Source organism: Haemaphysalis longicornis, unplaced genomic scaffold (genome assembly GCF_048455015.1).
Source record: "Haemaphysalis longicornis isolate Haplotype H1 unplaced genomic scaffold, Haemaphysalis longicornis Haplotype H1 scaffold_2, whole genome shotgun sequence".
Taxonomy (NCBI): domain Eukaryota; kingdom Metazoa; phylum Arthropoda; class Arachnida; order Ixodida; family Ixodidae; genus Haemaphysalis; species Haemaphysalis longicornis.
In genome coordinates, this window is record NW_027526295.1 from 5,825,040 (window position 1) to 5,847,035 (window position 21,996).

The 21,996-nt window shown below is 51.3% G+C and overlaps 1 protein-coding gene across 3 annotated transcripts in view; it reads left to right on the top strand.

Moving 5' to 3' along the window:
* Positions 1-457: 457 nt before the first annotated feature.
* LOC144168707 (PAT complex subunit CCDC47-like) overlaps positions 458-21,996 on the top strand; it is a 47,618-nt gene continuing 26,079 nt past the window's right edge. Inside the window, exons 1-4 of one of the 3 annotated variants that reach the window (XM_077697650.1) lie at positions 458-707; positions 9,320-9,566; positions 10,764-10,871; positions 13,702-13,876. In XM_077697650.1, coding sequence (XP_077553776.1) covers positions 9,351-9,566; positions 10,764-10,871; positions 13,702-13,876 — 499 coding nt within the window. In that variant the 5' untranslated portion in view covers positions 458-707; positions 9,320-9,350. Of the gene's footprint in view, positions 708-9,304; positions 9,567-10,763; positions 10,872-13,701; positions 13,877-21,996 lie in introns of those variants that run through there. The other 2 variants (XM_077697652.1, XM_077697651.1) reach the window with 2 other exon arrangements.

Sequence of the window (21,996 nt, forward strand, 5' to 3'; positions counted from 1 at the left end):
CCCTCATTTGACAGCGGAAGCATGGGCTGACCAGTTCCCAACTTCGCAGCGCTAGGATCAGGAGTACCTGCTGCTGTGGGGCCTCAAGGTGGTCTCTGAGGCCACCACCCACTCTCCTTCCTCCCCCTCCTTTCCATAAAAAATAAATAAACGTTACTCCCCCTCCTCTTTTGTCATCGCCATGCTTATCGCCATTAGGACCTCCGGGCCAGTTAAAGGAGGCGATGGTCAGAGCCGAGCACTGGAGCCGAGGGCTCTTAGAGATTTCGAAACACGCGCCACTTAGACAAAATTAATTTGTTTTTGTGGGGCGCGATAATTATTTGGGGGAAGTATTATTTTATGTGTTCAAAATCTAGACTCAAATAAGGCTCAAACAGAAAAATAAATGTAGATACATCTTCTCTGCGTGCGTGAGGAAAAATTTTGAGCTAACTCCAAGTCAATCCGATCCAATCCGATATACTTTTTTTTTTCTGCAGTGTGCGGGCGTGATTGTGGTGCTGGTTGTACCCTTTAGGACGGTATTAGCAGTATTAGTTAGTATTGTGGTGTAGTGTGTGCTGTGCTGGTGATTGTTGGTCTGGTGTTAACGGCATGGTCCAGAGAACTCAGCGCTACCTTGTTCAGTGGTGACCGAGGAGTGCTTCGCCGCAGCTGCTGAAACTTGGCCGGCGATTTCCCTAGCACTGCGGCGCAGGTGTGAGGTGAGCGCAGTGACCTCGCGACGGCCCCGACTGGCATGGGGACTAATCGCGTTACTGTGGCCCCAACAGAACGCAAGACTTGCGCTACTGGGAACGATCTCAGTGCCACGGCTAACTGTGACGTTATTTACCCGGGCCCCTTATTAGTAGCGCTCTCCATGTACGACGCGGGCACGCACCATTCGCGCAAATTTCCGTGTGGCATGGGAGAAAAGTGGACGTAAAACGCGTTTTGGGCAAGGCCATCCCATCCGTGCGTGGCGTACGCAATCGCCTCTAGAAGGGCAGGCAGTTCTCAAACGCGTAATTGTGCATTGCAAAAACATGCGGCGGCGAGGGGCGTTGTGTGCCCGCAGCGTGGGTACGAAATAAAAGTAATTCCACCTGGCGCCTCTTGTGCCGGGCCTTGTGTGTACGAGGTGTAAGCGTGCGTCGCAGCAACGAGAGTGACGGCCCAGGAGGGGTGAACATGACATCGTGCTCAGCCGGTGCTGCGCCATTTGATGTGCCCTGCGAAACGCTGTGTGCGCCTCGTAGCGACTGCTGTTATGCAGGTTGAAGTGCCTGGGGCCTCGGCCTGCATAACTCGCTTTCAGGATTCATGTTCAGATAAAGGGAAAAAAACGCTGTAATAACCACTGTGCACGAACCGCGAACAGAGTTCAAAAACCGCGCAGAACAGTATTACTAAAGAGTGCAGCTGGGACAGTGATCGGGACAAGATTACAGAGCCAGGTGTTTTGCTTATGAAAACCAAGTTGAGGAGTGCAAAAATTGGACCGCACCCCGAAAAACATCGGGAGAAAAAAGTGGCAGCCAGTGTGTTGACTGCATGTCAAGGGGGAGCCGGAATCAGGCTAACGTTGTTTGACCTAGCGAGACCAAGTGGAGCATTCCAGCCCTGTAATAGCAATGATGCTCGCTTCAAACCGCCTAGTGGAACTCGCAGTTGGACCATTCAGAAAAGGGGGGCCCTGAAATTCCCAATAATTCTCGCGGTTTGGGTTTTCCAGAGGGCCACTGAAATACAATGCTATTTTCTTGGCTCCATCTGCTCAAGCGTTCCTTTGTATTGAAAGGCATCATCCACTTTCAGTGGCATCACCTGGGTGGGTGGGGGACGTGGCGTCATGCCGGTATGTGGGTGCAGGAAATGCCCCCCCCCCCATGTCTTCATCTTTCCTGGTTGTCTAGCCTAATTAGGTCCATGTCGGAAACTGGACGTGTTGGTGCATGACCCGAGAAAGAAAGATCTCTCTCTGTCCTCGTCTGTTGTTGCACTTTTGTCTTGGATAATAGGCACACCTAACTCAATGTGTTCCTCAGTGCCAGTGACTTGGTGTAAGTGAAGTTGTACGCTGCCTCCAGGGGCCCCTGTGAATGAGCGTAACATCCGCTCCATGGGGGACTTGGCTAATCTTTGTGGCAAGCTTTGTGTTTCTTAACGTGGCTAACCAGTGTCTCAGGTTGTTTTGCTGGTCATGGCTGTAAATGGGGCCGTTTGAGATAGCCACCTTATATGTGGTCAGCCGCCGCTCAAGACCTCTTGACAAGCGGACATTAGAAGAGTCACTGAAGCAGATTTGTCGACATTCTTAACGGGGTTGTGTTGTGGGGTCCAGCTGATGCAGTCACCTATTTCTGGGCACGGCGGCAATCGTAGAGAGCTGTGGTTTATTGGTGAGGCTCCAGAGAATGGAAAATACCGCGAGTTCCTGGCTACACGATCTACTGCAGTGGGGCCACATTTGGGATGGGACGCTGCTTGGGAAAATCTTAAGGCTCACGCACTGCGTGGTTATTCTCCGTCTTCTAACGAGCATGTCGAGAGATTTTTGTGTGTAAAAGTTTAGCACCTGTGAAAGGAGCTTTGCTGGGAGTCTGTGTGCCACAGTTGCGTAAGATCCTTCAGGGTAAGGTGTCGTGCGGTTGTGGCCTTGGGGCTCGCTGGTAAGCGCGTGGGCGTCATTGCGAGCATGTCATCAGAGGCAGGGCATCCAGATGGTTCATTTTTTGCGCCTACTGCTGCAAGGCAGAAACTGTGGATGTGACGTTCTGGGTGGGGAGCAGCGATCACACTGCAGGCAGCTTAAACGGCAACAGCATATTGTCAGCAGAAATCTTCATTCCCCCCCCCCCGCATGAAGAGGGACTGCTGCCAGTACGGGGGCCATGGGATGCAAAGACTCTCCTCTCTGTGGTTCGCCCGAGTGCCGTCAGCGTGTGGTGCAGGTGGGCGGACTGGCCACCGTTGCGTGCCGTGGCACTCCCATCCGTGAATGGGTCTGTCAAACCTTGGGGGATAAACAGAAAATGGAGGCTGGGCACTAACCAACAAAACCTGAGCCAGTGTGCGTGGGATAAGTAATCGTGAATCGATCAAAAATGAGTTGTACATTGGCTATGCGGGTCCAAAAGGGTTTCATGCTCTGTATCTTTGCGTGTTCCTTCGTTGCTGGTTCTGTTAAGTAAATTAACGGGTGCGTAAATAAACGTTCGGTTTTCATGGCACTTCATTGTATGTTAGCAGCAGGGCTAAACCACAATACATATCCCCTAGGAGAATGAGCAGGAAACGAGTTCAGCTGCAGATAGATTCATTGATAAAGACCAAAATATGTGTTCAAATAAAGACCGGGGAAAAAATGCCAAATTGGAAAAGGAGGAGAAATGGAAACCGTGAACGCTTGTGGCAGTCTGGGTTTTCTTCAACCACTTTGCTTGCTCATTTCCCTCGAGGGACATTTTTCCCGCTCCATTATCCTGGCTTCTTTGCTCATGTCAGCACCGATGACCCACTCACAAGTCCCCAGTGTAGAATTTATCGAATTGCAGGCATTTCTTAACTACTGTAACCTGTTGGTGAACATACAGGTACAGTTAAAACATGATCTAACAAAGTCACCGGGAATTGTGAATTGTTTCGTTAAATCGAGAACTTCGTAATATTGGGACTGTCCTTTTACAAGCATTAAATTCCATTGATACGATGTGCGTACAGCAGCTACCGTGACATCGTAATTGCAGCCGTGGCACTTGCAATCCGATAATTTAGCCATGTGCTGACAGTCCACGGTAAAAATAATATCAATAAAACCCTGGGGGTTCGGGGGAAACAAATTTATTCCCTGGCAAAAAAAACTGTGATTTTTGCCTGCATGGGATTTGTTAGCACTGGGAGAACAGACTTCTTGAAGCACAGAAGTGCATTCAACGCTCCTTTGCGAGCCCCAGCACAGCACCTAAGCGAGTCAGTAGCGTCCATCACCTGGCCTGCACTGGGCACAGGAGCTTCAGCAGTTCTAGCAGTATCACTGGTTGAAAAAAAAAAAAAACGGGATTGATGAGCTCATCTTAAGCAGCTCCATTAAAACAAAACTATATGCGTCGTTTTTTTTTTTTTTTTTCTGGCTTGGCAAAATAATGTTCGTGGCGTTCTGATGAAATACTTCCGAAATTGGGCCTTTTTAAAATTTGTGTGCTTCTCAAAATGCATTCTTGTAGGCTAAGCACGAGGCAGACACAGGACGAGACAAGAGATGGGATGAGGACGTCCTCATCCATCACCAACAAGCCACACTTCACAGTCTCAAAATGCTTTATTAAATTGGGAATGGGGTGTATCTATTTCCTTAGTTCGAGTTCATAAAAGCATTCAGCCGTATGGACACCTGCGAGGGAATCCAAATTTGTTTGCTAGATCTGTGTTGAGAATTTCATACCACAGACGGGCAGAGCTTGGCAAAATTTTCTGGAGGCATTGCAGTCCAGCACCACGTCACTGCAGTGGTTTGCAGAAGAGCGTACGCTGTTGTTCCTTCTCCCGGGCATCGCAGATGATCTGAGGTTCTGATATCGAAATTAAGGAGACCACATGTTTCGCTACACTTTGCGTTCAAAGTGCAAAGATGTCCTCATCCTCCTTCCCTTGCGTCCTGTAATCAAAGAGCAGAGGCACAGGTCCCGTCTAAAGCTCCTTTGGCTGCAGCCCTTTGCTCACCTGCGCATGCCTTGCCTGGGCTAGGCTGGGGCGGAAACAGTGGGCCGAGGCTGGTCACCAGATGTTCCCCGGAAAGAGCACTTCTGTGAGTGGAAGCCACGATGAAAAAGAAGCAGGTGCACACATGGGTTAGCCTGCACACTGGTTGTGTACCTGTAAGGCAGTTATGCAGGAATATCTGTGCGTTGCGCAGATGAAGCCCTTTGGGAAATATCGGAACAGGAACGGCACTTACAAGTAAGACTAGTGTCACGAGCGGAATATGAAGTGGTCCGGCCCACACAAGGATTGTGTGTGTCTTCTTCTTTTTATGCCCCAACACAGCTGTGCATGGTGGTGGTTCTCAGTGCATAGTAGTCCTAGAACGGACTATTAGAGTGCACACCTAAGCATCCTGCGATAGTGTGTAAGTAAACAGACGAGTCCTCTGCCTTTCCCTCAGGTCTGCGGCTCGTGCTACTGTAGGGATGAGTGAGGAATCGGGACACAACCCACGCACACTTTGTGCGCTGCAAGTGTGCAGTACGCACAGCCTGGGTGACCAAACTAAGCTCCGCCTGCAACGGGGCTTGCAGCACTTTGCGGGGTCTCCTCGTTCGTTAAACGAGCAATGCCCGCAACTAAGCTTGCAACAAGGAGCCACCGAAATGAGGATGAAAGACACCCCCATCACTCACGGAACAGAGCAGATAAACTCGCTTCGAGAGAAGGGGAACAAGTAAATAAGAAACCAGAAAACAGCATGTAAATAATAAACTAGAAAAAGCAGACCTCTGTAAACTGATTAGCAGATGTACAACTAACAACATCCGTGTCTACAATATGCCAGGGATCGAGGAAACCCTGGAAACAGCAGGAAGCGCTATTAAAGGGTCCCTCAAGACAAAACACAACTTTGGTTAACTTGAAAGGGCTAGGCTTCAGCACCTCACTGAGCTCCATTCCGGCCACGAAAGACGGTTTGTAACCGATAAAAACGCTAGAAATACTTAAGAACTTTCAAATTTCACGCCACCGTGACGTGTTATCGGCGCAAGTGACGTCACATGGGCCAGCACTAAAAACACAATTTTCAGTGGGTTAGGTGCACGTTAGCATTCAATTGATTCGACCAAACAGAACTAGCGGCCCCACTACAATCGTCCAGTCATGTGTCCTGGCGATTGATTAGTTCGGCCGCCGTCAATCGCCCAAACAAGATTCTTTGACGGCATAGAAAAGTTTCCAGAAACTGGCTAGCGAGTCGCCACAGCTCCACACGTTTTGTTTAATATCTCCGCTATTTTTTCTGAGTTTGCGATGAAATGGGTATCATTGTTATCAGGATAAAGCAGGCTTTCCTAATGAACCAATTTGGTATTTTGTCTTCATGGTCCCTTTAAGGCGACTAAGAGAAGGCTAGATATCGGCAGACAGAATGTATGCACGCAGAGACGAGTAGGGTTACGTAAGGCACAGCATGCACGAGATAGTAAAAGTAGCAGAGCAATTCTACACCAGGCTATGCGCCGGTGACAGTAGACGAGGAGCACAGATTGAGTATACAAGCTTAGCTCGCAAAGTCCCACTGAGACGAAGTTGAAAAGGCTCTCAAGGGGATAAAAGAGGAAAAGGTGCAGGTGACGATGGCATGAAGGCAGATCTTCTAAAAGAGGGAGTACATATTGTACTGGAAAAGCTTACTACACTATTTTCGGAATGCCTAAAGACGTTAAAAGTGCCCATAGCCTGGATTCTGATTCACAAGAAGGAAGATGACAAAGACGTTAAAGGAGTACTGACACGAAATTTTGGTGTTACGTTTTTTTTTCGCTGCTATGTGTGCCTACCAGCCCACTAATCATAGAATGACAGATTAGACGGTCGAGCGCGGCGTGAACATTAATTTACGGCGTCGTTTATTCGTGTCAGTTTCGGTTTTGACAAAACGAACGCCGCATGGCCGCCATGACAGGAGGTATCACGTGACGTCACCATTCTTGCCGTATCGCTGCCACTCTGGAAGCGCATGCAAGCGAGCGCACGCGCGCGCCCAGACCGGTCGAGGTCTTCGCCGCCCCCACAGGCCTGGGCAGCATGACGTCAGTCCCAAAACCATGACCTGTACACACGCCCGAGCAGCGCGCGCCAACCACAGCCAGCGCGTCGGCTTCGTCACGGGAGCCCCGACGTCGGCAGTTTGGGGCAAGTAGCAGATGATGTCATGTTGGGCCGCTCTGGGCTTTCTCGTGCGGGCGAAGATTAAAATGAATTTTAAATATGTTTCGCTGAACGGTTGCTGTTGAAACTTGTTGGGAGATATCTCCTGATAAAAGGGCAGCGTTCTACATAGTTATCTCAACCTTGAAATTTTGTGTCAGTACTCCTTTAAGAATTACACACCCGTCAGCTTACTCTCACTTGTTTACCAAAGTAATAGTTAACCGTATAAGTGGCTGCATTCCCAACAACCTCGACGGGTGTGTGTGTGTTTAAAGGATACTCAACAACAGAACACATTCATGTGATCATTCAAGTAAGAGAAAAATCTGCAGGGTACACATGGCATCAAAGTCTATGAAAAAGCATACACACCACAGCAGTGCTGAAAGCATTAAGCAACCAGGGAATAGAGGAACCTTGCATAAGACTTCTAGACGACATATATTGAGGATGTACGGGCAGCATAATTCTTCACAAGCAAAGCCACAAATTCCTGATTCAAAAGGGCATCAGACAGGGAGATACCATCTCACCAAAACTATTCGCAGCATGCCAGGCGGAGATATTCAGGAAGCTTGGCTGGGAAAAAATTAGATTATGTATAAATGGGGAATACTTGAGCCATGTGAGATTTGCAGATTTGCTTGGCATTCTGAGTCCTCCCTCTGCTCGAGCCTCCGGTGGAGGAAATCCTTGAAATCGATTTCCCCACGCATAAGCATTGCGGAATCCCCCTCCCCCCTGTACCGAGTGGAGGAGGGACTTGGACTGCGGCCCATAGTGAACATCTGCAAAAAAGGCTTCAGGAACTACAATCGGAGAGCAAAGCTGTGGGACTAGAGATACATGTCATAATGGATAAAGAGGCTGAAAGCGCCCGCCCTCTCCAGGCTGTGTAACTAAACACGGGAACAAGTGTATCCAGAGCTGAGCCCACCCAGTCACGAGAGAGAAATTGGGCGCAGAATGGGTGTGGGCGGAAGCGCTTTTGGCAAGCACTCCCAAATAATGAAAAGTAGGCCACCTCTGTCACTCAAAAGGAGAATCTACAACCAATGCATCCTGCCGGTGATGGCATGTGAAGCCTTACTAAACCACTAGAAAGAAAACTTATGTCGGCTAATGGGCCGTGGAACAAATAATGATTGGAGTAGCACTTAGGGACAGAAAACGAGCTTCCTGGATCAGGGAGCATACTCAAGTAGATGATATCATAGTTTAAATAAAAAAAACAGAAATTGACTTGGGAACGGCCTTGTAGTGAAAAGAAATGACAACTGGCAGCGGAGTGGATACTGACAGACAGGTCGAGAAGAAGGGGAAGGCCAATAACTCGATGGAGGGGCGAATTGAGGAAATTGAGGGGCAAAGAAGGGACTCTGGCAACGCAGGAGAGGAGTGGTTGGAGGGTTGTCCTGCAGTGCACCTATGTAGGCTGTGATGATGGTGATGTTGATGTGACATGGGCCGAAATTGACACCACACCTAAGCTTGGTTTTTGATTGGTCCCGTCACCCTCATGTCATGGTGCTCGAAGAGGCACCAGAGTGCTTCCCCAGTGTTGTGCCACTAAGAACAGTCTGTAGGGCTTACCTGCATGCTGAGGGTTCCCTTGCCGGGGCAAATGAAAGGGAGCACCAAGAGCAGAGGGCCGCTTCTTCCAGGGGGAGGCAGTGCAGAGGAAGCGCAATAGTGCAGTCTCTCTGCGCAAACGAAAACTGAAGGGGAAAAGAAATAGAAACAGGCTGTCGTAGGAAGAACACTGGCGAGGCAAAAGGATGTGAACAGACGGTCTGGTGGCGTTGTTGTGTTCGGTCTCTGTTTTGTCACCTCGTATTGCTTGGATGTAACAGCCCTGTGAAAAACAGAAAGGAAAAGAAACCCAAACAACATTCGCATGGCCGTCTGGGAGCGCTCGAGTGTCAGCCGACTGCACTTTAGTGGGTCTGGCACTTCTAGCATTTGTTTGCAGTCTTTTGTCCAGCTTCACAAAATCAAGGGAAGGAATGACACCGGCCACCGGAATGCCAGAGCACATGCACGCAGGGAGAAGAAAAAAATGGATGGTTGGAGGTTCAGTGGGAGTTGTGCCTACCTTATCGTGAGCCGAAGTCATTGGCATGGCACCCCGCATGCTACATTCACTGTCGGCATGACGGTGTTGCGTGGCACTGTGGACGTGGGCAGTGCAGGTGCACAATGACAGTGGCCTCGCGCTTGGACTGTGCTGGTCGGTGGCCCTTTAAAGTGGCAGCTGTACACTGAGGTACCATGGGCCAGGGGAGAGGCGATGCACTGAAAAGTGATGCGCATTACAGAAGGAGGAGGCAGGGGGTGTGGCTGGAAGGTTTCTTGGGCAGGGATGTGATGTTGGAGGAGTTGGGAAGCGGCACAGACTGTGGTCCTGCAGGTGCTGGTCACTGGTGGTGCAGAGAGTGGAGATGAAGGCGGCGGTGCTGGTGGTCCTGGTGCTGCTGGTGGCTGCAGCAGCCGGTGGCCGTGTGGCCGAGGAAGACAACGAGTTTGCCGAGTTCGAGGAGTTTGACGAGGAGGAGGCGCCCGCCCCGTCCCCCTCCTCCTCCTCCCCCTCCCCCTCGTCCTCCCAGCGGGCTGAGGCACCCCAGCCTGCGGATGACGAGGAAGAGGCGCGCGTGGAGGTACGTCTCTGAGCTTCTCTGCTGAGGACAGCAGTGGCTGCAAGCACACGTTGCTCTGCTGCGCTGGGCAGGCACTGGGTCAGCTAGTGATGCAAAGTGGCCGTCACTGTGGGCCAGCACAGGGCTGACAGGGCCTCCAGCCCTCCCTTCATGTACTGCATGGAACAGTACCTGACAGACAAGCCCATGGGGGAAAACTTCCTCGGGGGCGAAGCAGGAAGGGCTGTTTGGGAGCTTGTCCCTGCTCTCTGAAGCTGCAAGCCTCTGTGGAACTGTTGAGGCTTGTCAGAAGCTGCAACCATCCCACTTGGTTTGCACCTGTGTGTATGGCATGCTGGCAGCGTGGAGAGCCTGCAGAAGCACTCGAGTGAACAGGCAGAGCTACAAGGAGGTCCCTTTGTATTTTTGCTACAACGGTGCTGGACTAGATCGCTGTTATGCCTGCCAGTCGGCGTTGCCATGCCACAGGGCCATTTCCAGCTGTGACGTGCATGCAGGGGGCAAGCGCTAGGGTTTTTTATCCAGGCTGGCTGGCCGTGGTGCAGGGTAATCAGTAAGCATCACAAGAAAGGTGGGCATAGGGGCATCACAGGAAGGTCTTCCGCATGTTTGCAGAATGCATGGGGCCTTTGTTGCCTCTTTTCCTGCATTCCATTTTTCCTGCAGTCTCAGAGTGATAGTTTTTTTCTGTTATTATTGTGTTCATGTGGCAGGATTTTTTTGTATTTTGTGCTCGTGATCCAGGCACAGTCCAGGCCGCTCAGTCAGCACCATCAGTACAAAGGGGATGAAAAGTTGGGAAAAAATTTGGTGTGCAAGATTTTACCCATGGACAGATTGGGGCTGAAACATGGCCCCTTGGTGTGTGGCGTGGTGGAATGGTGGGTGCCAGCCACAAGGCAGTTGACGCTTGCCTGCATTTATTGGCAGTGACTGCATTGCTGGCACTCCCCGCTGCTCCCTGAATTATTGCTGGCACATTCATGCGAGTGTAGGAGTGGTGAGGTGGGTGCATGGCGACTACAGCACCAAGCGAGACCACGAGCAAGAACAGAGGCAGCGCAAACAGTGCCGATTCCTCTTTTTATAGCCACTGCCCTCCTGTGCACTGTTGTTACCGTGTGAGTGCCCAGAGTGCCACAGTGGGGGACTGTGCACATGCATGGTTGACCGTGTGGCCCCCCCTTGTGCGTGCAGGAGGAGTTTGACCACTTCCAGGACGAGGAGGAGTTTGAGGGGCTGGACCACGAGCGGCCCCCCAGCCGGCCACAGGGGGGGGACAAGCCACATCTCACCATCGCCAAGGTGAGGAGGGGCCTTCTTTTCCTCCAGGGGGTCCCTTTTGCAGTGGAGGCTGTGCTTGGCATGTCCCAAGAGGGTACCATGAGCTGCCACATATGAGGGCAGGAGCTATAGCACTGCACGGGCCTGATTTTAAGGCCCGAGCCCGCTTTGCAAAGCCCGAGTCCTACCCAGGCCTGTAACACCTAGCCCGGGCTCAGCCCGGGACCATCGTCTCAAGCCAAGGCCCGCCCCGGGCCCGGTCATTTATTTTCGAGCCTAGGGAGGTCCCGCGTGGGTGTGACCAGGCCCAGTCTTAGACACTGAAGGAAATTTGTTCATTATATTTGATTGAGTGTCTTTGTAGCGGGCTAACAGAAGGAGCGTCTAGTCTGTACAAGCGCGTCATGAACTGAAATGCAAAAAATAAGGGTTTAGAAGTGCACATACTTTAGCTTACACCGTCTGCAGCTCACGCCACATCGGCGTGATAATAGCTCGTATTCTTACACGAGAGACACCATCACCTTTGATGACCAGACTCTTGGCACCTTCACATGCTTGTCTTCGCCACAAGTTGGTATTGCTGAATTTTTTTGCTCCCCGTTTGAAGTATGTGCGTGCATTGAAATATTTTGCCTGCAGTGGTTGTTAAGCACTGATGTTTCTCTGGCATGCGAGTTTGATTCCCAGCCACGGCAGCCGCGTTTTGATTGGTGCGACATCTAAAATACACTTGCACATAGACATAGGTGCACGGCTCCAGGTAGTCTGAATTAATTCCTTCTCCGCTAGGGCATTCCTTGTTATCGTATCTTTGGTATGTTATACACCAAAATATAATATCTTGATGCAGTACATGAAATGTCATTAAAATTACAGTATAGTGACTATCAGACCTGGCAAAACACGTTTTTAAAACAATGTGTACACATAACAGCAAGAAGCACATAAAAACAAACTCAGAATATTCATTTTAATGCTCTTTCTGACACTTCACATCGAAATTATTAACGGCCAGGCCTATGAATTCAAGCCCGAGCCCGGCCTGGGCCTGCGGCATTGAGCCCTGGCCCGGCCTGGCCCAGCCCACGGTCCCGGTCGGGCCCGGGCTTTCGGGCCAGCCCGGGCCCGTGCAGTGCTCTAGCAGGAGCCATGTGTCTTTGTCAAGGGCAGCTGAAGGCACACGTGATGGCTGTGCAATGTCGCATTGGCGGCCACAGTGCGGGATAACAGAGGACCTTGGCTAGCTTTGCTAGAGAGGGCACTACCAGCTGTACACTAGCCCCAGTGGATTCCAAACACTCACGCGTGCTAGGCAGACGCTGGCAGTCGTAGTTTGAGGCCCTGTTGCCTGGCAAGTGCAGGGTACACGCCAGACAGCACGGCCATCGCTCGCGGGTGCTCGCTCGAGGTGCAGGGACCTGGACTCCGATATGTGTCCTTGCGGCCGCAGAAAGAGCCGTTTCCTGTCAACCGGACCGGACAGAATTTCAGAGCAGAGTCCCCGTGGAGCCAACTGGGCTCTCAGTCATTGTGGCCGAGAGCAGGGACTCCTGACACGACCGATTGCGGCTGAGCTGCCCAGCCGGCTGTCCGCGGACAGGGTCAGCACCGTCTGACCGCGACTCAGTGGACGGGGGGCTTCCTCCGGTAGAGAGGGTGCTGAGGTCGGAGACCTCTGGCGTCCTTGTTTGCAAGTCGCGTGGTATTGGGGACCCACGTAACCAGGCCGCTGGCTGCCCCCCCCCCCTCCCCCCCACAATTGGCGAAGCCCACCGTAAGGGTGGCCCACACAACATGGAGTTGAAAACGACACTCAGGGGCACTTACTGTTGCCACACACACCACCGGTTAGTGCTCGCACTGGTGTACGAACAAGATTACACATTGGCATTTCTCACGGCTTACGCACAAGTGGGGGGCTGTCTTTTTTTTTTCTTCCCACGATGCAAACATCGGGTGGTGTTGTGCTGCGAACACAAGGCAGATGTAAACACAAACACAGACAATGGGATAAATTGAAATGTGAGCTTCCAAAGTAATGCATTAGTTGCTGTTTTCATTTTAGTTGATTGGATTTAGCGAGGGCATAAGCAAATAGATTTTTCCACTTGTGAGTTGCTGTCTGCTCAGAGGTGTAGTCAGCTGTGTGGGCTAGAGTGCGGTGCGCAAATGTCTTGCTAGTGAGAGCAAACAGTCTCGAAGTGTGCTCACCACATTGCCGTCTGACAAGGACTTGTGTGAGGGGCTGGGTACTCGGGGCAAAGTGGAAAGACTCTTGCGCTTGGCAACTGAGCAGGTAGGGGTGCTGTACACGCATGAAGCTGTTGCTCAGAGACTAGGTCGGGGGCAAGCTCGGTCGTGGCTGTCCCATCGGTGTGCTTATGGGGGTCGGTGTTCCCCCCTTCGACTAGTGACCAGCTGTTCACTGGCAGAGCTTTTGCGTGGCAAACGCATGATGGAACTGCCAGGGGGGGGGTAGGGGAGACCAATGTGAGGCCACCCCCGCCGAATATCGGTGCATGACAGCAAAGCATGTGTGGGCAGCTGTGGTTTGCTTCCTCGCAAGATTTCGTGCACTTCCTCAAAGTAAAGGTCAACTGCCACCCGAGAGTGTCCCATGTGTGAGTGCTCTTCATGAGCTGGTCCTGCACAGGCCAGGGCAGGCCTCTCACACCGGTTGAAAGAGGGGCTTTGCCCCTAAGCTCTGTTCCCTTACGCTCTGTGTTGAAGAAGACCATGTGCACCTGTGCGTGCTCTGTAGAGCAAAGACCTCCAGTGCTCTTTATTCGTTTGTGGCCCTGAGGGGGGGCAGGTCATGAAGCGTCCCTCTCCACACCGGGTGGCGCAGGTTCCGCTGCACCTGCGTAGCAACTGGGAGAGCTTCTACCTGGAGCTGCTGATGCTGGCGGGGCTGGCCATCTACTTTGGCAACTTTGTGGCTGGCCGCAACAAGAACCACCGCCTGGCCACCGCCTGGTTCCACGCCCACCGGCCCCTCCTCCTCGAGAACTTCGCCCTCGTCGGTAATGTATTGTCCGCACTCAAAAGGGAGTGGCAAATCTCGTTCCGCACGTGGGTTCTCTCAAAGCAAAAAAGAAAAAAAAAAGTCCTCAATCTTCAGCAGACAGCAGCACAGCGGCGTACCCTAGGGATGGCCAAATATTCTCCGTGGCCCTCACAGTCTGAGCCATGGGATGGTGGTGTTCACTGGCATGATTTTGCCAGCGTGAATGGGTGGTCTGCCTTTGCTACCCTTGTGATTATGGTGGCATGCGGTAGCCAGATGTCAGCGTTCAGATGCTTTGCGAACTGTTTCTGCCTGAAGTACCAGGAGTGGACAAGGGATGGGAAGGGCATGAAGACCGAGGTTCGGTGCCTACGTAAATTATTTTGCAGTGCCCTGAAACGCTGGTTGCTATTGGTCCTTGTGTCTTTGGCCCACCTCTAGCTTTGCATACAGTTGGGGTTCACATGAAAGTTTAGTGGCTGATTTCTTCTCTAGGCAACACTAAACCGCCATGACCGTTTCCACCATGCTTGTGCATGTGACCGCATCTTGGAGGGGAAAAAAATAAAAAAGAACAGGCCCCGGCGTGTCTTATCTGCACCGATACCACCCGATTCTTGGTGGTGGCAACAAGAGACGTGAATAGTCGGAGTGGCATTGTGTGGTGATCCTGCGATCGCCTTTGAGGACTCCGCATCACCACCAGGGAATGGAGCCGTGTTCGCAAAAGGCAGCACGACACACGAAGTGCCTCTGCTGGTACCGACATGGGCACAACCGCACCTTGCCCACAGCAGGGTCATCCGGTGCAAAAGGTGAATGATGCCACGCACACACCGGTTGAGATGGAACGGTGGTGTAGCAGTGAGTGCATTGTTGGCTGGGCGACTAGCGACATCTGTTGGCGCGTGGCTGAACAGCTGAAGCGGAAGCATTGGCCGATGCCAAAACGCGGCATCTGGCAATCGCTTTGCTCATGCCTGGCGACAGGTAGGCCACACAGGGTGCTGCGCGAAACGGTTCTTGACATCGCTGAGACGGCCTCATGTGTGCGCCACCATCCTCGTTGCCAAGGTGACACTGTGGTTGCCGGCATGCGCGCACCGTGCGAGTGAATACAACCCACAGTTGAATCCCGATGCAACAAAATTGACGGGACGTGTGAAAAATTTCATTGAGGCGAAATCTGCCCCAACACACCACGGAAGGGTGTGTTGGAAGAAATAACCCACGGAAGAAATAACCCCGTATATTTCCGCATCATCGGCAGCATAATGCGATGTTCAGAAAAAGGAGTGACGCGCAATAACGTAGTGTTTATTTGGATAACACACATAGCAATGGTCATCTGTTTTTTACCTGCACGCAAAGAGCACGTTACGGGGAGGTGGGGATGAAATGCAGGTGCAAAATGTATTGCTGTACAACAAGCCTTGTCCCATGAGCTGATTACTTGCAGATAGCTGCTAGGCTGTCGGAAGCCCCCATCCCGCTTGTGGGAGGAGTGGTGCCATTATCTTATCCTTTGACAGTGCACAGCAGCAACTGACTTTGGCGGGCAAGCCACACGCGCTTGCATTTAACGCGACCGCGCGCTCGCGACTTAGATAGGATGACACAGGTTCAAGACTAAACATGAAAACATTATTTTTGCTTTTGACTTTGAAGAATTGTAGAAGGAAAGCTGCAAGGTCTGCTGCCCACAACGCATACAAGACAGCACCACGCCAGCAGCAGAGCACATTTGCGCGATTTCAACTGGATACGGATTGGCTGTAGCTCCGGCTTGGCGAACCAGGCCTGCGCTCTACGTACAGACGGCCAGCCACATCATTATCACCAGCAAACAATGGCATCCACGTATAAGTTTGTTTTTGTTTTGGCCCCGCACCGGGGCGACACCGCGGACCCTGAGCCCCCCAACATAAGCTGTGGGGAGCTCCGGGACCTCCTCACGAGGCAGGGAGCTCCGGGACCTCCTTAGCTATCAGGGCAAGGCTGACGAAGAAAGTACCCCCGTTCCCAGCTTTTTCCTATGCCATATGGATAATTCAACCCCCCCCCCCCCCCCCAAAATGTGATTGGTCCCCAAAAAGGGGCCGCACCGAAGTCTCCTTTCTTCCCTTGCCAGAGTTGACATTTCCAAAACCTGACAATTTCTCCCGCTTTCCAATAATGGAATCTCTTGACCAGTCAAAGCCCGTCACTGCACAGTCGGTTTTTCTCATCTCCAAGTTCCTTGAGGGCATTGTCGGGAAATCCTACAAAGCCAAGAAACTCAAAACAGGGGAAATCCTGATTGAACTTAACAACAGGCAGCAATCTATCAACCTCCTTTCACAAACCCGCATGGTAGATACAGACATAAAGATCACGCCCCACCGCACACTGAACAGCTCCCAGGGCGTCATCTCCGATCCTGACAGTATGAACAAAACAGAGGCAGATCTGCTTGAGAGCCTTCGAGACCAGGGCGTGACGGCAGTGCGAAGGATAACCACGCGTCGAAATGACACCAAAATCCATACAAAACACTTGATCTTGACATTTGACTGCTCAACGCTCTCTGAGTCGGTCAATGCAGGCTTCAACGATGTCCAGTCCGACCTTACATACCAACCCCGCGCCGCTGCTTCAAATGCCAGCGGTTCGGGCACGGTACAAACTCTTGCCGCGGCAAAACGACCTGTGCCAAATGCGCCGCACAGGAACACCCGACAGATAATTGCAACTCCATCACCTTCACTTGTATTAACTGCAGGGGACCGTACGCAAATGTGAGAAATTTCAACAAGAAAAGAAAGTAATCAATGTGAAAGTAACAGAGAACATCACCTTCCCAGAGGCACGAAGGAGGTTCGCCTCTTTCCCCCTGGGGAGGTCCGCCGACGCAGCTCACCGGGGGGCGGAGTGGCGTCTGGTGTTGGCAGGGACCCAATACCGCGGGTCGGACTTGGTCCCGCCCCCACCCCCACCTGGGTTGCCTATGGCAGCCCAACCCGCCTCTGCACCGCTCGCTCAGCTAGCAGCGGCCGTGGTGGCAACCACGTTGGGGATGCCGCTGCATCCACTGCTTCCTCTCCACCGGCCCAAAGTACATGCGAGGGCACGGAGGTGGAAATGGAGGCACCCGCCACGGTTCCCACCCCCGCCGCTCCGCCTGTGCCACCTGGGGCGCTCCTGACGCCCTCGGCGGTCGCGGCTCGAACGAAGATTACCGTAAAAGGTGCCAAGCCCGGGGGGTGCGGTCCCCCGGGTACCCCTTCCAAATCTGATGATGACATGGATGTGGGACCTTTCCTATCTGCTTCGCAGCGGAAAAAGTGGGTCCCTCTATCAAAACCTCCCGAGAAGGTAAAAAAAAACCCTCACAAGAGTGCAAGCCCCGAAAGACCTTACATAAATAGTCACATTCCAGTAGCTCTAACACATCATAATGGGAAGAGAAAAATTGTTCAGTGGAACTGCAGAGGCCTTCTTAATAATCTTGCTGACGTGTACGAGATTCTGCATGATAATCAGCCAAGAATAATGTGTGTCCAAGAAACACATTTAAATTTCAATCGTACAAATTTCTTAGATAGCTATATGGTATTCAGGAAGAATAGGGTTGGCTGCACACAGTCTTCTGGCGGTGTGGCTTTAATCGCCCAGAAATCCTTAGCATGCCACCCTATCACCTTTAACACTGCCTTGAGGCTGTAGCAATTCGCACAGTAATATTTAATAGGTTCCATTTAATACTGCTCCATTTACATTCGTCCTGATTTTGCACTTTTGAGCTCTGACTTCGAGGCCCTGGTCGACCAGCTGCCCGAACCATACATCCTCACAGGCAACCTTAATGTGCACAATTCTGTTTGGGTCTCTTCTCGCACAGATGCCCGAGGTCGCCTGATAGAGAAATTCCTTACATCTTCGGGAGCATGCGTCTTCAACAAAAATAAGCCCACATACGTTAATATAGGACACAACACACACTCATACCTTGACTTGGCTATTGGCTCCGCAGTTCTCATTCCTCTACTCGAGTGGGGTGTGGGCACTGACCCATATGGCAGTGACCACTTCCCCACCTCACTAACATATATGGGTAAAGGCCCACGCAGTCCATCTTCCCAGAACAGGTACAATGAAGCAAGAGCTAACTGGAATACATTTACAGAGACATCCAAACTACGCTACACAACCATAGCACACCTACACATTGAAGAAGCTTCCCAACTCCTCATGGCGCACATCCTCGATGCCGCTGAAAAGTCGATTCCTCACGCCTCTGGTGCCCCGCACAACCAGAGGAGGCCGTGGTGGAATGAGGACTGTAGGCGGGCGCGAGAGGCCCAGAACAAGGCGTGGGGTATCCTTTGTTGGTACCCCACGTCGGGTAACCTCCTCTTGTTCAAACGGGAAAAGGCGTTTGGAAAACGTGTGCGCCGTGAGGCACAAAGAGATAGTCGGCACTCATTCATAACACCCATAAACTCGTACACAGACACGCGCAAGGTATGGGCACGTATACGCAAACTCAAAGGACAACAGACACACAGCCTGCCCTTGGTCGTACAACAGGGGACACACCGGAAGACCTGGCTAACACACTCGCACAACACTTCCAACACGTGTCCAGTTCAACACACTACACGAACACTTTCCTGAAGTATAAAGCCTCTTGTGAAACGAAGTACCTACGCGACAACAACAAATCACAGACTTCTTACAACTCCCTGTTTTCACTACATGAGCTGAGGTCTGCTCTGAGCACATGTAAACCCTCAGCTCCAGGCCCAGACAACATTACGTACACAATTATACAACACTTACACACACACACACACACTTGAAGTACTCCTTCACTTATGCAACAAAGTCTGGCTTTCGGGGCAGCTTCCAAAGTCTTGAAGGGAGGCTATAGTTGTAGCTTTTCTGAAAGAGGGGAAGGACCTTTCCTGTACCGCTAGCTATCGTCCCATTGCCCTGACAAGCTGCCTGTGCAAGCTTTTCGAGAAGATGATTAACCGGAGGCTTGTGTACTTCCTGGAGTACAATGGTCTTCTCGGGAGCTGCCAGGCAGGCTTCAGGGCGGGGCGCTCTACCAACGATCAACTTGTTGCGTTGGAATCCTACGCAAAATATGCCTTCATTCACAAACAGTTCTGCATTACAATCTTCTTTGATATGGAAAAGGCCTACGACACGGCATGGCGATACGGCATCTTGAGTGGCTTGAAGTCATTTAGTGTTTCGGGCAACATGCTTAACACCCTTTCTAGCTACTTGTCTGAACGAACTTTCCGTGTGAGAATTGGTAGTGAACTTTCTAATGTACATGTTCAGGAAAACGGCGTGCCTCAAGGCGGTGTTTTGAGCTGCACAGTCTTCATAGTGAAGAGGAACTCACTCCGTAAGGCATTGCGACAAACCATTTCTTGTTGAGGTTATGTAGATGATGTCGAAATATCTTTTAAATGTTGTAATATGTCCATCTGCGATCGCCAAGTCCAGCTCGGCATGAACAAACTTGCCGTCCGGGCAGACAAGAATGGTTTTAGGCTGAATCCGGCAAAAAGCTCTTGCGTTGTGTTCTCCAGGAAGCGTGGGGTCCACCCGGACCGAGACATAGCTCTTACCGGCGTGTTGATTCCTGTGAACAAAAAGCACAAGTTTTTAGGTATTTTATTCGATGAAAAGCTTACATTTATACCGCATATCAAACAGCTCAAATGCAAATGCTTAAAAACAATGAACATTCTTAAGGTCCTCTCACAGCAATCTTATCGCGCAGCGTGTTGCCGCCATAGCAGATGTTCGGGCATACCGCCCAGCCCCTCACACTTTTGCCTCTGCTTTCCCACTCGTTCTGTCTTGCCTGTCTTGGGTGTTACAATGAGGGACAATGGAGCGTGGGTCTTTCTTACGTGGCCAATTTCATGGCTTGCCCTGGAGCAGGCTTCCCTGCGTGCTGCCCCTGCAGTGCTGAGAACGACAGGGTGAGGGTGCCGGTACGAGGGTTCTTGCATTGCCGGGCGGCATGCCGTTGGCTGACGTGCTAGGTGGGGCTGCAAGCAGGTGCAGCGCTGCCTCGGTTTAGTTATTTAGTTTGTCACGTACGTGCTGCTGTGGGCACATATGTATGCATGCAGCACTGTAACGCAGTGCACTACTCGTGCGTTACAACGAAAAGCATTGCCAAACAGGGCAGACACAAAATTTCTGGGCTGAAGGAAAAGAAGTAGTGCCTAACACCACAGCAGACGAGCACTCCTCGGGGAGTACTTGCCGGTTTCGTAGCACACGGGCACAAGTTGAGTGGCACGCAGTATCTACCCAATGGGATGCGATAACTTTGGATGGGCTGTTGCGCAAGGAACTTGCCTTTGTTACTGACAAGCAGGCGTTGACAGCTGACTGAAAAGATTCCTGCGTGTCAGCTTCGGTGACAGTTTGTGGCAGTGCATTCCAATTGGTTATAGCTTGCAGAAAAAGAAAATCGAAGAGCATTTGATTTTGTACTTGGAATTTCAATGATCTTAGCATGTTTGTTGCATGTTCAACATGATGTGTCGAACTGCATGTAGGTGGGGAAATCTATTGCTACCTGATTATTAACGATGGTGAGCGAGAATTTTAGGCATTGTAGTTTGCGACATGCCTCGAGTGTTGGAAGTACCGATTGCTGTAGAAGCTCAGCAACCAGAGCGTGCCTGGCGTACACGTTGTAAATGAACGGGGGGACTTACTTTGGATATACAGTGTAGACCATTTATAACGTAACCGCTTATAGTGCGGGACCGGATATAACGCGGGTTTTTGCGACCACCGGTTTGCCTCCCATAGAACTCAATGCATAAGCATACCGCTTAAGATGCGGTTGGCCGAAGCACAATACCGTTTATAGTGCGGTTTTTCGGCGGGTCTGCTGATCGACCGGCGCAGCTGAGGCATCGTTTTAGGGTAGCAAAAAAAAAAAAGAAAGGATGAAATCGGCCATCTGACGCAGCGTGCACCCCTTGCCCTCCTTTAACGTAGACACCCAAATAAAAAAAAACAGTCACCGTTTATTCGTGCGTACCTGATAACCACAACTGACCTTGCTTGATGCACGGAAGATAGCGACAGACTCCCCATCCGCGCGCGGCAAGTTGATTTCATTAATCGTGAACCGCATGGCCCGTTTTCGCGCACGAATCGTGCACATCTGCGTTGCGCGAGTTTTTTTTTTTTTTTTCTTCGTGTTCGTATCGACGATTCCGCGCTCGCGGTGGCTTCTTCGCGTGGCAGTGGGAGGAGCCTGAAGACTTGCACCAATGGGGAGACGCGTACCTAATGGCGGGAGATTCGAAGCGCTCCGAGCCGGCTAGCTGCGCCAGAGATGTTTAGGCTTACCACCGCGGTATTTTTTGATGGGAGCTTTCACAAGCAGCGTGGATGGCAGTTTATATTCCACTTTTCGGCCACAATATTAGCTCTTTTCTTGCATGAGCATCTTCGCTTGCGCCCCGTGCGGCATTTCAGCGAGCGGTTAGAAGCGGTCGCTGGAACTTACTGGAACTGCCTGCATCGCTTCACGGCCAGTGCCGACGCCATGTTGCCGCCTCTTACTGCGCCGCCAACACCACGGCAGTTGTATCCGCGCTGGCGTACACTGCACGTTTTCGCGATACCAAATCTACCACGAGGTTCACGCTTTAGAACGTTGTTGCAGATAAGCCACCGCTCTTTCCCTTTCCGAACATTCGAGCCGCGCGAAGCCGAAGATTTCCACCACCTGTACGTTGCGCTGATAAGCAGCCGCCTTCGGCATCGTGAACACAAGGTGGGGTAAAAAAAAAAAAATCCCGCTGGCGTTCTTATCACGTCTTGCGGCATCTGTTCATAGACGCTAAAAACGCAGCCATGGTCTTTCAAAACAAACACAACGGAAGTTAAAGCTGCGCTCGCCGTTTGTGAGACTGAGCTGATGTTAAAAATAATACGAAATATAGACCGTGCCTTCGTTTTTAGGTGCTGTGCGTTTGAGTGATGATAAATATAGGTTGACTTGAGAGATAGGTGGCGATGTGGTTGAATTCGCGCGTGTTTTGGTTATAGTGCGGTACCGCTTATAGTGCGGATTTTTGCGGCTCCTGCGACATACGT